Source organism: Chelonoidis abingdonii, chromosome 21 (assembly GCF_003597395.2).
Source record: "Chelonoidis abingdonii isolate Lonesome George chromosome 21, CheloAbing_2.0, whole genome shotgun sequence".
In the NCBI taxonomy this organism is placed as follows: domain Eukaryota; kingdom Metazoa; phylum Chordata; order Testudines; family Testudinidae; genus Chelonoidis; species Chelonoidis abingdonii.
Window position 1 is genome coordinate 12,857,059 of NC_133789.1, and position 16,705 is coordinate 12,873,763.

Genomic DNA, 16,705 nt, shown 5'->3' on the forward strand with positions numbered 1-16,705 from the left:
TCCCAGACTGCATATCAATGCTCAGTCCCCATGAATCATACAATCTCAGGGTTGCAAGGGACCTCAGGAGATCGTCTAGTCCAACCCCCTGTTCAAAGAAGGACCAATCTCCAAATTGCCCCCTCAAGGATTGAACTCATAACCCTGAGTTTAGCAGGCCAATGCTCAAACCACTGAGCTATCCCTCTCCCCCAAGCTACTCTTTACCCAGAATTGCCCCAAATATAGAGCACAAAGCAGAGAACAAACTCTGCTGTCTCCCAGAATTTCTCCCAAAGTTCAACCACAGAGCAAAACTTACAACACATCAGCATTTCTTTAAAGACTAACCACTTGCTCATAAACCAAGAAAAAGAACTAAAAGTAAGACTAGGTAGATCAGCGACATCTTTTGACTGACTCTTGCCACAACAGCACTATGGTTCAAGCCCCGCTGTTCACTTGGATTAAAACATGGTTTGATAAAGCGTTTTTTTGTTCTATATGATCAGCAAGCTTTCCACGGTGCTATACAAATGATCTCATCAGTTCTCACTGCCCCACCACAAAGTGAGTCACTGTCATCGCCCCTTAACTGTAAGGAAACTGAGGCACAAGTGGGTGGCACGACTTGCCTAAGGCTGGAGGAGGCATCCGCTTCAGTTAGGATTAGAATTTAGGAGCTGAACATCTAAAATCCAGGGCTCAATCCACAAGGGCCAAGGTTCCCAACAGTGACCAACCAGTTCTCTGCAAATCATGCAGTTCTGCCACCACCTCCTTGCTTCCCTTGGCTACGTTTTATTGAAACATGAACTAACATACACTCAGCACTTTGTTAGTGTCACTTTTCCACGTAACAACTGCTAGAATGCCCACGGGCATATTGAGCAATTGTGATTCTGAGAAGAGGGGTCTGCCTCACAATCTCTATTAACTTGTGACAGACATGATGAAAAACTGAGCAGTTTTGCCCTGGAACGTGCCACGTGGGTGCCCTGACGCCAGGCCTGCCCTGGAACATGCCATGGGAGCATCGAACATGCCACATGAGCGCCCTGACACCAGGCCTGGAACGTGCCACGTGAGCGCCCTGATGCCAGGCCTGGAACGTGCCTCGTGAGCATCCTGACATCAGGCCTGGAATGTGCCACGTGAGCGCCATGATGCCAGGCCTTCCCTGGAACATGCCCCATTGTCTATTTGGCATTCAACTTCCTGTCTGTTTGGGTGCTGCTGCTTTATCTTTGCATCTGGTGCTCACCTGACTCTTACAAACCATTTATTTTTTCTGTTTTGTGCTGCATAGTGTCATACACGCAAAATCTCAACCTCTGAGTCATGGCCGGCTTCCTTGCTATGGTGCATTCTTTTCTGCATTCTTCGCAGCTGCAAGCATGGTGTGGAGAGCCCCGGTGGAGAGGCACTAGAGAGGTGCCAAGTAGGATAACGCATTGGCTAAGTGTTAGTGGGTTGTTGTCACTGCCCTCGTCTGCTGAATAGAATGAGAATTGCTTATGTAGTACTGGTGGTCCAGTAGATGGGAGGATTTTTACACTAGTTGGGCTGAGGCATGAGTATTGAGCCCCAGATGGGTTTGGTGCAAAGTCACCATGCAACAGGGAGTATGTCAGATTGCCCTGGCTTGCTCAGCATCAGGGAAAGAGATTTCTCTTGGGCTGGGTGTGGTGCGCACAGGACACCAAGCCCCCAGCCCCACACAAGCTCACATAGTGGAAAGCCTGACACGGGACCCAGTGAGTAAAGAATTAAAGGATGGTAGATGAGACGACAAGTTTGGTTGCTAAGAGTAACCGTGATGCTATAAAAGGGCTCACTCCAGTCAGGCCAAGGGGGAGCCAGGGAGCCGGAGGAGAGGAAGTGCATGTGAGGAACTGGGGGCAAGAGGCATGAAGAAGCCAAGAGTGAGTGGGGACACTGCTGGAGGACTGAGAAGTACAAGCATTATCAAACACCAGGAGGAAAGTCCGATGGTGAGGACAAAGAAGGTGTTGGGAGGAGGCCATGGGGAAGTAGCCCAGGGAGTTGTAGCTGTCACGCAACTGTACCAGGAGGCACTTTAGACAGCTGCAGTCCACAGGGCCCTGGGCTGGAACCCGGAGTAGAGGGTGGCCCAGGTTCCTCCCAACTCCTGATCAAACACAGGAGGAATTGATCTGGACTGGGGCTTCTACCAGAAGGGAAGGTCTCTGGGCTGTTTCCCGACCCAGAGAGTGAATCTGTGTGGTGAGCAAAACTGCCAATAAGCGGAGGACCCACCAAGGTAATGGAGGAACTTTGTCACAGGTATTAAAGCCAGATTTTAGCTCTCTAGAATGATGTGTGCCAAACCCTCACATGATGAAGAGATTGAAACAGGATATGCAGCAAGACCAGGCCCGTCATCAGCAATCTGGTGGCTCAAAGGGCCATGCTGTGAAAATAACACCCGTTTCACCCTTGGTCAGCATGCAAGGAGTGAGGTGTGCTGAACTGGCCGACAAACACCTCAGCAACGTCTGTGCTTCTTGCTCAGATAGTGGCTGGGCCTCGGCCTGGTTGGAGAAGTAGTCTGCGATAGTGAGGGTGTATCAACTGTCAGTGACAGAGCCCCAGAACAGCCATAGCTACCCTCCCTAGAGGCTGGCTCAGCTGGGTGGGAACCATAGGTAGTGTGTGTGTAGGATGTGCTGTGTTATGGGCTCCCCGGATATAGGAAAACTTTACTCAGCCCCTAACAGACTGCGCTATCCAGGCCTGTGGTGCTGTCTTTGAACCCTTTGGGAAAGCTCCCCACATCGTGCTGCTATATAACCCCTTCTGAATCTCAGGCACCAATCCCCCGGGGCCATGTGATGATTTAGTTGGGGTTGGTCCTGCTTTGAGCAGGAGTTGGACTAGATGACCTTCTGAGGTCCCTTCCGACCCTGATATTCTATGATTCTATGTTCTCCACTTCCCATCAATGCCTAACCAGTAGCCTTGCTCTAGGTCGGGGTCAGCAACCTTTCAGAAGTGCTGTGCTGAGTCTTCATTTATTCACTCTCATTTAAGGTTTTGTGTGCCATTTATACATTTTAACGTTTTTAGAAGGTCTCTTTCTATAAGTCTATAATATATAACTAAACTATTGTTGTATGTAAAGTAAATAACGTTTTTAAAATGTTTAAGAAGCTTCATTTAAAATTAAATTAAAATGCAGAGCCCCCCAGACCAGTGGCCAGGACCCGAGCAGTGTGAGTGCCAAAGAAAATCAGCTCGCATGCCGCATTCGGCACACATGCCATAGGTTGCCTACCCCTACACTAAGTGCAAGTCAGGCCAGGCTTCCCTGCTTGTATGTACACCTGGGCCTGCCAGTGCCTCTTCTGTCAGAGCCAACAGCCGTGCTTCCTTCCAGCACCTTAGCTGGGACACTACGGGGTCTGTGGCTTGTCCCTCCTTCATCATTGTGGGTCTGCATTGGAGCCTCCAACCCACTGCAGTGACCCTTCCTGCTGGTGTCATGGCTGCTGCTAGGCTGGCAGGTTTTCATTTCTCCATCCTGACCACGTAGCTGGCCCTGCCTAGGCTCAGTCTCTGGGCCAGGGCATCAGCATTCGTGTGCTGTTTCCATGGACAGTGCTGGTACTGAGCTAGTTGCTTGCACTATTGGGCCAATTGTCCTTGGGGTTCATGGAAATGATAGACTCTCTTGTGTGAGGGGGATTCGGATTTAAGAGCTTTCCCCAGGGGGAAGTGCTGGAAATGGTTGGTGCCAGCAGTTCACAGTTGTGGAGTATTCTGTTCGTCCTTGTTCAGGGTCCTGCTGATCCACGCAATTACTCCTTCCTGGTCTCCATATGGTTGAGCCAAGACAGCGCCAAGTCTAACTTCAGTTGCATGGGTGTCTAGGACAAACCGTAGTGGGGGATCTGGGTAGGCCAGTATTGTTGAAGATGTGAGCCTCCACTTTAGTTCCAGAATGGCTTCTCGGTATGGGATAATCCACTCAAACATCTGCCCCTGGTAGTATAAACCCAAGCTAATGAAACTCTGCAACTCAGTGACAGAATGTGGCACTGGCTAGGATAAGATGGCGTCTCCCTTTTTCAGGTCTTTCGCTCTGCCATTCTTTGAGATCACATGTCTCCAGTAATCTACTTTATCACAGAAAAGATGCATTTTGCTGGTTTCACTTTTAAGCTGGCTTCACATAGCCTCTCCAGCACAGCTCCCAGCTTCTGCAGATGCTCCTCAAGCCACCTCACAGTGACAACATTCAAGTTACACTAGGCAGGGCATGCCCTGCAGTCTCTCTGCATGACATCCATCAGCCTTTGGAACAGCCCAGACACAATACAGAGGCCTAAAGGCAGAGTTCAAACTCAGAGAGGCTCTGGTTGATGGTCCTTGCCGTTTTCTGTCGGTCATCTTGGTGCAGCTCTACTTGCCCGTAGTCACTGGCTGGGTTCAGCATGCAGAACCAACAAGCCTTTGCCAGCCAGTTGAGTGACAGCTCTTTGCCTTATTCCCATGATCTTAAACTAAGCTTGATTTGCAACCTGGAGTACCACACTGAAAGGTCTTAACTTTCTCAGTTTCCTTGGGTAGCTCTTTGTCATGATTGTGAGTATGCAATGGAAACCTGTCTCTGGAGCCTACCAGAATTGTAAGTGGGTGTCCATTGATCTCACTAGTGATGTAGCATATGGACCTGATCTCACTGGCAGCTGTTGTCTCTCACTGTGACTCTGCAGGTCTGCAGATGAGGCCTGGCCCTTGGCTCCTGTCCTTGGGAGATGTCTTGCCTCCAGGCCTTACCCTGCTGTGAGTATTCCCACAGGATGTGCCTGTGGTTTCAACCTCCAGCATTGTAGGTCTGCCCAGTACCTCCTATGGGTACTTTCAGGGTCTTTCAAAGTTCATTTGCTTCCTTCATCCCTCTCTCTCTCCCACCACCACCTATTGGTTCTTGCTGGGTTACAGGGTTCCCTTTCACACTGCTTCACTCTCCTGCCCTCACTTAGTTCTTGGAGGGCTGAGTCCTGTGTCTTTCCTCTAGCTGGAGTGTCTTCTAGTGCAGCCTTGCACACCTGTGCCTAGGGGCTAGGCCCTGCTCTTCTGCAGCCTCTATGGCTAGTTCCAGCTCCACAGAAATCCTGAGGGCCTCTTCCAGCCCATTCAGTTTCTTCTTACAAAGAACTATCCGGATTTCTCCCCCAGCTGCATGTCACAAGTTGGTCCCTGGCCAGTAAATCCTGCATTTGGTTGTCATAGTCCAGGATCTCCTTGGTGGCCAGGCGCTGGAGGAAATAGCCAAAATTGGTGACAGATTCCCCTTTTTCTTGTCTCGTGTTGAAGGCTGCTCATTTGGAGCAGCAGGCCAATAAAATCCAGCTTGGAAATCTCTTCCCAGCTAGTTATTCAAGCAGCTTGTTCATAATGGTTGAGCCAGGTGGCCCAGTCCTGACCATCCCCAGTATAAGCTCTGGGTAAGAAGTTGGGCCACTGCATCTCCCACCCGCACTGACCTTCCACTCTTGGGGCCCAGGGGAACATTTCAGTCATCAGGATTGTTCATTTCCACTCACTAAGTAGATCTCATATCCATGGCAACTGCCTCTTAACTCCTTGCCAACCAAATTCATAGATTCCAAGCCCAGAAGGGACCAGTGTGATCATCTCATCTGAATGCCTGTATAGCACAGGCCATAGAACTCCCCCCACATAATTCCAATTTGAACTAAAGTCTTCTCAAACAAATCCAATACTGATTTTACAATCACCAGGGATGGAGCCTCTACCACAATCTTTGGTAAGTTAATGGTTAATTATCCTTAAAAATTTACACATTTCCACTTTGCTTTTTTCTAGCTTCAGCTTCCAGCAACTGGGTCATGTTAGATCTTTCTCTGCTAGATTGAAAAGCCCATTTTGAAATCTTTGTTCCCCATGTAGATACTTATAGACAGGGATCAAGTCACCTCTTAACCTTCTCTTTGCTGAGCTAAAGATTGCACTCCTGATCACTAGAAGGCTTTAATAATTCTTGTGGCTCTTCTTTGAACCCTCTCCAATTTCTCAACATCTGTCTTGAACTGTGGACACCAGAACTGGACCCAGTACCCCAGCAGCCATCAACAGAGCCATATAGAGGTAAAATAACCTCTCTAGCCCTCAGAATTCCCATATATACTTCCAACAGCTGGCACTGTTCACCGGCTAACTGATAGGTCTCAAAATGTAATTGGCCACTACAACCCCCAAATCTTTTTCAGAGTCGCTGCTTCCCAGGATAGCATCCCCCATCCCGTAGGTATGGCCAACACTCTTTGTTCCTAGAGGTGTACTTTTAGCAATATTCAAATGCATATTTTTTGCTTATGCCCAAGCTTATTAAATGTTCCAGACCCCTCTGAATCAGTGACCTGTCCTCTTCAGTATTTACCACTTCCTCAGTTTGTGTGTTCTCTGCAAACCTTATCAGTGGTGATTTTGTTTTCTTCCAGGTCATGGATAAAAATGTTAAATAGCAAAGGGCCAAAGAATCCATCCCCGTGGGACCCCCCACTAGAAACACACCTGCTGGAAGATGATTCTCTGTTTCCAATTGCACTTTGAGACTCTTCAGTTAACCAGTTTATAATTCATTTAATATGTCCTATGTTAATTTTGTTTTCTATTTTTTTTAATCAAAATATTGTGTGGTACCAAGTGAAACATCTTATATCAGTCTAATTTTGTTGTATCAACACAATTACCTTTATCAACAAAACTTGTAATTTCATCAGAAACTATATCAAATTAGTTTGACAGAATCTATTTTCCATAACCTGTGTTAATTGGCTTTAATTATACTATTCTCCTTTACTTCTTTATTAATCAAGACCCATATCACCCACTCCATTACCTTACCTGGGATAGGTGTCAGAATGACAAGCCTATAATTACCCCATGTCATCAGGTTTCACCTTTTTAAATATTGGTGCATTATCAGCTTTCTTCCAGTCATCCGGAAGTTCCCCAATGTTTCAAGACTTATCAAAAATCAACATTAATGGTCCAGTGAGCTCCTCAGTCAGCTCTTTTAAAACTCTTGGTTTCATGTTATCTAGACCTGCTGATTTAAAAATGACTAACTTTAGTAGCTTCTGTTCAACATCCGCCTGAGACATATTTCAGTGGAAAGTGTGTCATCCCTCTCATTATCTCCTCCCACCTCCAAAAATATAACACAAATATTTACTGACCGGTCTGCCTTTTCTGCATTACAACTGACAATTCTACCATTTCCATCTAATAATGGGCCAATATCACTGTTAGGATTCCTTTTGTACCTAATATATTTTTAAAACGTCTCCTTTTTGTCCTTCGCGCTTGTGGTAAACTCTTTCCCAAATCTGGACTTTAGCGTACAAAATCTGGGTGCTTACTGTGAACCTCCCCAAGCTTATACCCAGCTTGGATCTTATCTCGCTGCCACCAGCCGAAGTTTTCCAGGGTTTCGGCCCCCTCGGGTTCCCCAAACCTTTCCTTGGGGGACCCCTCCAAGACCCAGAGCCCCTGGGTCTCCTCTATCTCATCCCCCAGCTTCCCCCCCTTTCCTGGGTTAGCCGGTGCGATGCTGTCCTATTCCCTTTGAATACAACCAGAGAGGCAATCTAGCTTCCCCGAGGCTATGCATTCAAACCTAGTCAGCTCACACAAGAGATTCACCCCTCCCTTTGTCCCGTAGCCTTTTCCCGCCCTGGGACAATAGGAAAGTAAGACACAGAGCTTGGGCTTTTCCCTCCCCCCGCCTAGCCTGTCACAGATATAACAGAGCTCCGGGCACAGAAATTCCTCTCCCCTTTGCCTCACTAGGAAAAGAAACTCCCACAAGTTTTAAAAAGAAACTTTATATAAAAAGAAAGAAAATACAGAACAATAATACTGCATTAAGAAACTCAATACAGGAATATGGCTTATAAGAAAATAGGAATAAACAGTCTGATTTAAAAGATAGCCCAATTAAACCAGTCCAGCAAATCAACACCCATGTAAATACAACTCAAAGCACATCACAGCCGATTACTTTGGTTCCTTTGTACTCACACTTGATAGTAGAATATTTGAAAGAAGATGGAGTTAGAAGAAAAGCTTGTTTACTCACAGCCGAGGAAAACAAAAAGACCCCGAGTTTCCAGTTCCCTCCCTGACTTTAAAAAAAATCCAGGTCTCTGATTGGACCTCTGGTCTGGTGTTTGGTTCCCCCTTTGTTCACCCTTTACAGGTAAAAGAAAATTAACCCTTACCTATCTGCTTATGACAGCGCTGAGAGCCATTCTCCTTGGGACTCCACTGCTAGCACCTTTGTCATTATTAGGGGTGCTCAAGCCTGGCGGACACCAAGTCCCTAAGGCGCCAGTAGCGTGACCAGATCTACCACAGGTTGGTGGCAAGTGCTACGAGCACTTCAATTGCTAGACCCCATAGGTGCGAACCCTCGTGGGCCCCAGTAACCGCTCAGACACTTGACCAAATGAAGGCTGGCAAGAAAGGGACAGATTGTGAAATCCTCTGTGCACAGTGGCCTAAATAGTTAACCACTCAAAGTCAAAAGAACAATTCCTATTTGGACATCTGGGGAGAGGCCCAGCAGAGGGCTAGAGCTCTCCTGGTGTAATGTCTGGGTTGCCCTCTGCACTCCATTACTTTAGGCGTAGGCAGGGTTCCAGGCCAGGATCAGTTAGTAGTGTATCTTGTTGGGGCTGCTCTGCACTGGCTCCCTGCCCAAGCTCTGTTGCTTCCCCACAAGTCCTGCTCCAAGCTGCTCCTGGCTGCAGTGTCCATCAGTCACACCCTGCTCCCCACATGGTTCCCCAGCTCCTGCTGCAGCCTGCTCTGCACATGTCTCCCTGATGGGTATCGAGGGCCTTGCCTCCCTGCTGTTCCTGGCTTCCAAGCCACCACCACGTCCCCGACTGCAAAGTTTCTTTTTGCATCAAGGCCTTCCACAGACTTTTTGCTGGCTTACCTGGGATGGGAATGTGCCTCCATGTCTCTCCCTTACCCCCAAGTGCATTGATGGGAATGGTAGGTCCCTCCTTAGCAGACTCATTGTACCTATAGTCTCTCTTGGTTTAACCCATCCCTTCTTGCTCTGCCATGACTAATTCCTCTCCATTCTTGCAGATGTTTAGGGTATGTCTACACTACGAAATTAGGTCAATTTAATAGAAGTTGGTTTTTTAGAAATCGATTTGATACAGTCGATTGTGTGTGTCCCCACTAAGCACATTAAGTCGGCAGTGTGGGTCCACAGTACTGAGGCTAGCGTCGTCTTTCGGAGCATTGCACCATGGTAGCTATCCCACAGTTCCCCCAATCTCCCCCGCCCATTGGAATTCTGGGTTGAAATCCCAATGCCTGATGGGGCAAAAACATTGGCACGGGTGGTTCTGGGTACATGTCGTCAGACCTCCCTCCATGAAACCAATGGCAAAAAATCATTTCTCACCTTTTTTCCTGGGTTACTCGTGCAGACGACATACCAATGCAAGCATGGAGCCCACTCAGCTCACCGTATGTCTCCTGGGTGCTGCTGGCAGACACGGTACTGCAGTGCTACACAGCAACATCCCCTTGCCTTGCCTTGCGGACGGCAGATAGTACAATACGACTGCCAGCCGTTGTCGTCCTGTGGGTGCTCCTGGCCAACCTCGGTTAGGTTGGTTGGGGGTGCCTGGGCAGACATGGGTGCTCCTGGCCGGTCTCAGTGTGGTCGGTCGGGGGGTGCCTAGACATAAATGGGAGTGACTCCAGGTCATTCTTTTTTAAGTTTTGTCTAATGGAGATTCAGTCCTGCCTGGAATATCATGTGAGCTGGAGGCTTCTGCCTCAGGCTGCTCTCTCAGCCGGCAGCACCGCGCGGTCGCACCTGCCGCCTACCCCTTGCTGCCATGGCTCATGAAGCCTGGACAGTAGTAAGGAGCAGTTCAACTATAGGCTGAGCAAGTGCATAATGCTGGTAGAATGTGCCTTTGGACATTTAAAAGCTCGCTGGTGCAGTTTACTAGCTCGGTTAGACCTCAGCAAAACCAATATTCTCATCACTCTTACTCCTTGCTGTGTGCTCCACCCTACCTGTGAGAGTAAGGGGGAGACGTTTATGGCGGGGTGGGAGGTTCAGGCAAATCACCTGGCTGCTAATTATTCGCAGCCAGACACCAGGGCGGTTAGAAGAGCACAGCAGGGCACTCTGTGCATCAGAGAAGCTTTGAAACCAGTTTCATGACTGGCCAGAGTATGGTGTGACAGTTGTGTTTGTTTCTCCTTGACGAAAACCCACCTCCTTGGTTCACTCTACTTCCCTGTAAGGCAACTGGCCTCCCCTCCCCCCTTTGATCTCCGCTTACAGAGGCAATAAAGTCATTGTTGTTTCAAATTCATGCATTCCTTATTAATCTGTCACACAAATGGGGGGATAACTGCCAAGATAGCCTGGGAGGGGTGGGGGAGGAGGGAAGCACGGGGGGGGGTAATTGTAGGGGTACCCCCTAGAATGGCATGCGGCTCATCATAGAAGCAGCAAGTCGGGGGCTCTGACCCGGAACGGCCATTTGCCTTTCAAGTTCTTTGGTAGGCTTCATGCAGCACTGCTGTGGGTCCCTGTTATAACCTCTGTCCTTCATGCCCTTGGAGATTTTTTCAAATATTCCAGCATTTCGTCTTTTGGAACGGAGTTCGGATAGCACAGATTTGTCTCCCTATACAGTGATCAGATGCAGTACCTCCCATTTGGTCCATACTGGAGCTCTTTTGCGATTCTGGGACTACATGGTCACCTGTGCTAATGAGCTCATTACGCTGGCCAAACAGGAAATTAAATTCAAAAGTTTGCAGGGCTTTTCTTGTCTACCTGGCCAGTGCATCTGAGTTGAGAATCCTGTCCAGAGCGGTCACAATGGAGCACTCTGGGATAGCTCCCAGAGGCCAACACCGTTGAATTGTGTCCACACTACCCCAAATTCAACCCAGCAGGGTCGATTTCAGTGCTAATCCCCTCGTCAGGGAGGAGTACAGAAATCAATGTTAAGAGCCCTTTAAGTTGACAAAAATGGCTTTGTCGTGTGGACGGGGGCAGGGTTAAATCGATCTAACACTGCTAAATTCGACCTGAACTCGTAGTGTAGATCATGGCTTAGCCTGGCCCCCTCAATCTCCTAGCTCAGCTAGAGACACAGTTTTTCCTCGTCCCCCAGGAATCAAGCCCTCCAGCTCGTCTCTAAGTTACCTCCATGTGCCCGAGTACAACTTATCCAAATGAATTTTGTTTCTAATAAAACTTAGTGATTCACAAATTACAGTCTGTGCACGACACCTCTATAATTACAGAGGCAAATGGCATGTTCTTGTCCAGTCTGAAGGCAGCAGGCTTTGGTTTCTCTTTAAAGGACTTGATTGTGCACTAGTGAAAAATGACCCCATGTAATTTTCAGTACTCTGCAGAGCTCACTGAGTTAGACACAAGAAAACAGACTTTCAGCCTGAATTACTTTTAGTTTAGAATGAAATAAAAATAAACCCAAAAAGTAAAATCTCCATGGACTTGAGAGCATGCATTGAGCACCTCCTACCAACCTGCAAAGAACAGAGCAGGCAGCAGAGCCTCAGCAGTTTAAAGGTGCAGTACACGGAAAAGCAGCATTCTGGTCGCTTAGAACTGCAGCAGGGTGAAGAATGGTGACTTGCTGGAGCTGGGAGCGAAAAGGCTCCTGTGCTGTTGCTGAATTTCGGGGAATGAATAGGAACAGCTCAGCAATGATCTGACAGGCTTGCAGAGAACTGGTTCCCCCCTCTGTACCTGCTACGCTGGGGAAAGATGAGCCAGAGAGGGGACTTGCCAAAGGTCACATAGTGAGGTGGAAGCAGCCAGGCCTGACTTCCCATCCTGTGCGCTGGTCCCTGCAGCCACCACTGCCTCATCACCATTCTCTGTCTGTCCACAGTGCTGCCAATTGACCTTTTCTTTCTGCTGATCCTTTCTAGGGGGACAGAGGTTGGTTTTTGCTGCCTTGTTCAACTCTTTGCACTCAGCCTCTGGGAGCATTCATGGACGCAAAGCCAGGGTAGTTCTACTTTTGAAACCTCATGAAATGCCCAGAATATGAAGATTGCTTCTCTTTAGTTTATTTTCCAGGTCCTCTGGTTTCTCCCTTGCTCTGATTCAGGGAAGAGATTTCCCCTTTTTCTCCTTTGTTGCAGAGATTCATTTCCCTGACGGTGAGGTTTGAGATTTGAATCAAACACAAAGAGGAACTGTCTGGTGAGGAGCTGTTCTGCCAGGAAGCCCCTCAGCCATACTCTCTCTCTCTGATTCAGAGATTTTAAGGCTGGAAGGGACCATTCTCCATTCTTGACCATTTTTAAATCCAGACTGGCTGTTTTTCTAACCCATCTGCTCTAGGGATTATTTGGGAGCAGTTCTCCGGCCTGTGCTATGCAGGAGGTCAGATTGGATGAGCACAATGGGCCTTTTTGGCCTTGGAACCTACCCACCTCTTATCATCTGGTCTCATTTTCTGCATTACCCCAGCCAGAGAATTTCACCAAGTGACTCCTGCATGGAGCCTGGAACATCCAGCTGAGTTAGAGTGTGTCCTTTTGGAAGACAAGCAGGCTGGGTTTAAAGACTGCAGGAGATGGAGAATGCACTGCACCCTAAGGAAGCTGTTTCAATGATTAATCACTCTCGCCGTTAACAAAACGGAACTTTATTTCTAGTCTGGATGTTTAGATTCAGCTTCCAGCCATTAGATCTTGTTATACATTTGTCCCCTATCGTCAGACAGCGTTTGCCTGTTTACATATATACACAGACCATGGTAAAGGCAACTTTTAACCTTTTCTTGGCTTAATTCGAGAGGCCGAGGGCCTTTAGTGTCTCCCTGAAAGGCACCTGTTCCAGCCCATGAATCACTCATGTAGTCTTGTGAAAATGGAAAGGGTTCAGACTTATCTTTTTGAAGTGTGGACACCACAATTAGACAGGGTTCCAGTATCAGTCTCACCAATGCCATACACAGAGGGACTAGAACCGCCCGACTCCAACACAGTATCCCCCTTGCCCCGGCTATACCCTGGCTCTAGCTCTTGCTCATTAGGGAACTGCTCGGATTTGGGATTTACTTTTTTGAAAAATTAATAAATAACCTTTTAGAAAAGATTCACAGGAGTTGGTGGGTACTTGGGGAAGGGAAGCAGCTAAACGTTAACCTAGCACATAATCCCATGGACAAGAACATAAGAACAGTCACACTGGGTCAGATCAAAGATCCATCTAGTTCAGTGTCCTGTCTTCTGACAGTGCCCAATGCCAGGTGTCCCAGAGAGAATTAACAGAACAGGGAATCATCCCTGTCGCCCATTCCCAGCTTCTGGCAAACAAAAATCCTGTTTCTTCACAGCTACGCGAGAGTCTGCCTTTGTCCATGCCATTGCTTCGGCCGGCGTGGCCTTCGCTGTCACCCGCTCCTGTGCTGAGGGCACCTCCACCATTTGCGGCTGCGACTCGCACCACAAGGGACCCCCAGGTGATGGCTGGAAATGGGGGGGCTGCAGTGAGGATGCTGACTTTGGCGTTCTGGTTTCCCGGGAGTTTGCAGATGCTCGAGAGAACCGTCCGGATGCCCGATCAGCCATGAACAGACACAATAATGAAGCAGGCAGAACGGTGAGTGCCGTCCCCACCCCACCCGTCTCTGCCACAAAACCTGCACGTATGGTAGTTCCCTGGCATAGGCAGATGGCCTGATTCAACTCCCACCAAGTCAATGGAAAGACTCCGATTGATTTTAATGGAAGGTGGATCAGGCCCTGGCTGCACGTACACTCATGAATAAGCCCTGCCATGCATGCAGCCCTAGTGTACCAGCCGAGCATCTCCAGCTACTGACCCAACGGCTCTCTTCATTCAGGCTGGAGCAGATTAAAACCAGGGGGTAACGCACTTGGCACAGCTAGCCACCCCAACCCCCATGCCCTACCCCACTGATGCACCCAGTCTCCAAGGATAGCAGCCCTCCAGTAAGTCTGCGTTGGCCACATTAGCAGATAAGATGCAAGGGACATTATTAACGTCTAAGGCAGCAACTGGAAGACTAACGTGGAGCACGGTGATCATGTACTTTGCACACTCTCCATTGGCAAGGTGTTGTGGCGTAGGGAGCGGGAGGGGAAAGCCAGCCAGGGTTTTCAGTTCTTCACGTGCTGGAGAAATCCAAATTAAGATACAGTCTTCGGTGCTGGTCACTGGAGCTCTCCCCTTTCCTCCAGGTCTGGGGCAAAGCGTGTCCTGAGCTACATGGGAATTTTGTGAGTATTGTAACTGCATTCTCTTCACAGGCCATTTTCAAACAGGCAGCATTACTCAGAGAGGTTATTTATGATGGGTTGGGTTGGGTTTTTTGCCCAGCTGTACCATCTAAACCATTAAACACACAAAGTGAAGGAGTTACTCCCCCTGCAGGCTGTAACAGCACCTGCACATGGGAACGCTTGGTTCTCTCTAACTCTTCTCTTCTACTCTCAAATCTTTTACTCTCAAGAAACTGGCAATATGTCCCCAACTCAAAAGCCTGGTGATTTTAACAGATAGCCAGGGATTTTCTGCTTCACACTGAGCTGATTTCTTTGCAGCTGGTCTTGCCCCGTGAAATTTCTTGCAGAGACCAATCCTTAGAATGACAAGTCCCCATCTCTTTCTGTGCCAGGCTGATAGATTGAGTGCACAAGAACGAAGGATTGTCATGGTAGTTAAGATGTGGCACATGGAATCAGGACTATTCTATTCCCAGCTCTCCCAGAGACTCACTGCTTGGCATTGAGCGAGTCGATTAACTGCTCTGTGCCTCAGTTTCCCCAACTGTATTAGCAGGTTAATATGAGGGGCATGAGTCTAAATCCCTGAGTGTTTGTAAAGCACTTGGATGGAAGGCCCCAGATAAGTGCAGATTAGAATTGTGCCACTTTCTCTCTAGGCGGGGTTGGATTTTTAGCCAGCAGAGAGGCACTCAGGAATCATCATTTAACACTCTCTATTCTGCCAAACAACGCTGACGTACAGAGTCTTGAATATTCAGATTTGGCCAGACATTTAATGTGGTTACTTCTGCTTCTCCAATAGAAAATATTTTTGTTCCTTCAGCCTTCAAATGTCAAAAACAAAGCTGGCTGGTCTAGGATAGTCCAGATAAATCTAAATCAAGATTTTGTGACAGCAGGATTTAATCCTGGGCTGTAAAGACTGCGTTTTACACATATCAGAATTGGAAATTGATGTTACCTGCATCTTATGGCTAAGGAAACAAAGAGGCTTATGCAACATTTTTCAAGTAAGTCCCACTTTTTGGAAGTTGAGTACCTGCAACTCCAGTTGAAGTCAAGGAGAGGTGCTGGTGCTTGAGGCTTCTGGAAAGCAGGTCATGACTGATCTCAAGATGGGCAGGCCAAATTGGGGTCAGCTGGAGAGTTTTGGCACACATGACTTGTCTGAGGACACACAGCAAGTCTGTTGGGCTCACAGAGCAGTGAGCCTCTGGAACAGCCACCTAACAAGTAGTGGGGCCAAGAGACCTACCTGGCTTAAGGATGGATTTTGATACATTTATGAACCAGATTATATGATGGGGTTGCCTGTAATAGCAGGGAACTGGACTTGATGACCCAAGTCTTATGTTCCTATTGCAAAGCTGTGATTGGAATTCATGTTTCCTGCCTCCCTTAACTCCAAACGCTTGCTCCTTGATGCAGCCATCATGCAGCAATGGGTCCATAGGCAATATTGCAGAGGGCATTTAGAAATCAGATGTGGGCAGGCTTCAGCCCAGGCTCAGATCAGAGTTGGGTTAAATCCATGCAACCTCAAAAGATCAATTTGAAACCAAGCAGGTGGGGCTGGAACTTCCAGGCTGACTATCTACTTCTTGTCTTCTGGACAGACAATCCTGGATCACATGCACCTGAAGTGTAAGTGTCATGGCCTCTCAGGAAGTTGTGAGGTGAAGACCTGCTGGTGGGCACAGCCAGATTTTCGGGCAATTGGTGACTACCTGAAGGACAAGTACGACAGCGCCTCTGAGATGGTGGTGGAGAAGCACCGTGAGTCCAGGGGCTGGGTGGAAACCCTACGGGCCAAGTATGCCCTCTTCAAACCCCCAACCGAGCGAGACCTGGTATACTATGAGAATTCCCCCAATTTCTGTGAGCCCAACCCAGAGACCGGCTCCTTCGGGACCAGGGACAGAACATGCAACGTCACCTCCCACGGGATCGATGGATGCGACTTGCTGTGCTGTGGGCGTGGCCACAACACCAGGACTGAGAAGCGGAAAGAGAAGTGCCACTGCATCTTCCACTGGTGCTGCTACGTGAGCTGCCAGGAGTGCATCCGCATCTATGATGTCCACACCTGCAAGTAACTAACGTAGGGGATGTTAGGCCAGAGCCGGGGGCCAGCGTCATTGAACTTGGGAGCATCATTCCTCACACGGCGGCCTCGTGTCACAGGATGGCGCCGAAGACCACAATGTACCTGATAAACTGTGCCATGATGTATATCGAGGCAAGTGTCCCCTTCATGAACACCACAGCCAAACTGAGAGCAAGCTGAAGTCTAGCTTCTGTACCAGAGACTCAGCCGTGGGCTCTCCAAACCTAACCGATGTCTCCCAGGCAGCTCAACGGCTCAGACATTCCATACCCT

The 16,705-nt window shown here is 48.3% G+C and overlaps 1 protein-coding gene across 2 annotated transcripts in view; it reads left to right on the top strand.

The window, feature by feature from the left end:
- The window catches only part of WNT3 (Wnt family member 3), an 80,334-nt gene extending 63,913 nt beyond the window's left edge, over window positions 1-16,421 (top strand). For both annotated transcript variants that reach the window (XM_032806564.1, XM_032806563.2), the window contains exons 3-4: window positions 13,410-13,675; window positions 15,942-16,421. In XM_032806564.1, coding sequence (XP_032662455.1) covers window positions 13,410-13,675; window positions 15,942-16,421 — 746 coding nt within the window. The remainder of the gene's footprint in view (window positions 1-13,409; window positions 13,676-15,941) is intronic.
- Window positions 16,422-16,705: the final 284 nt, after the last annotated feature.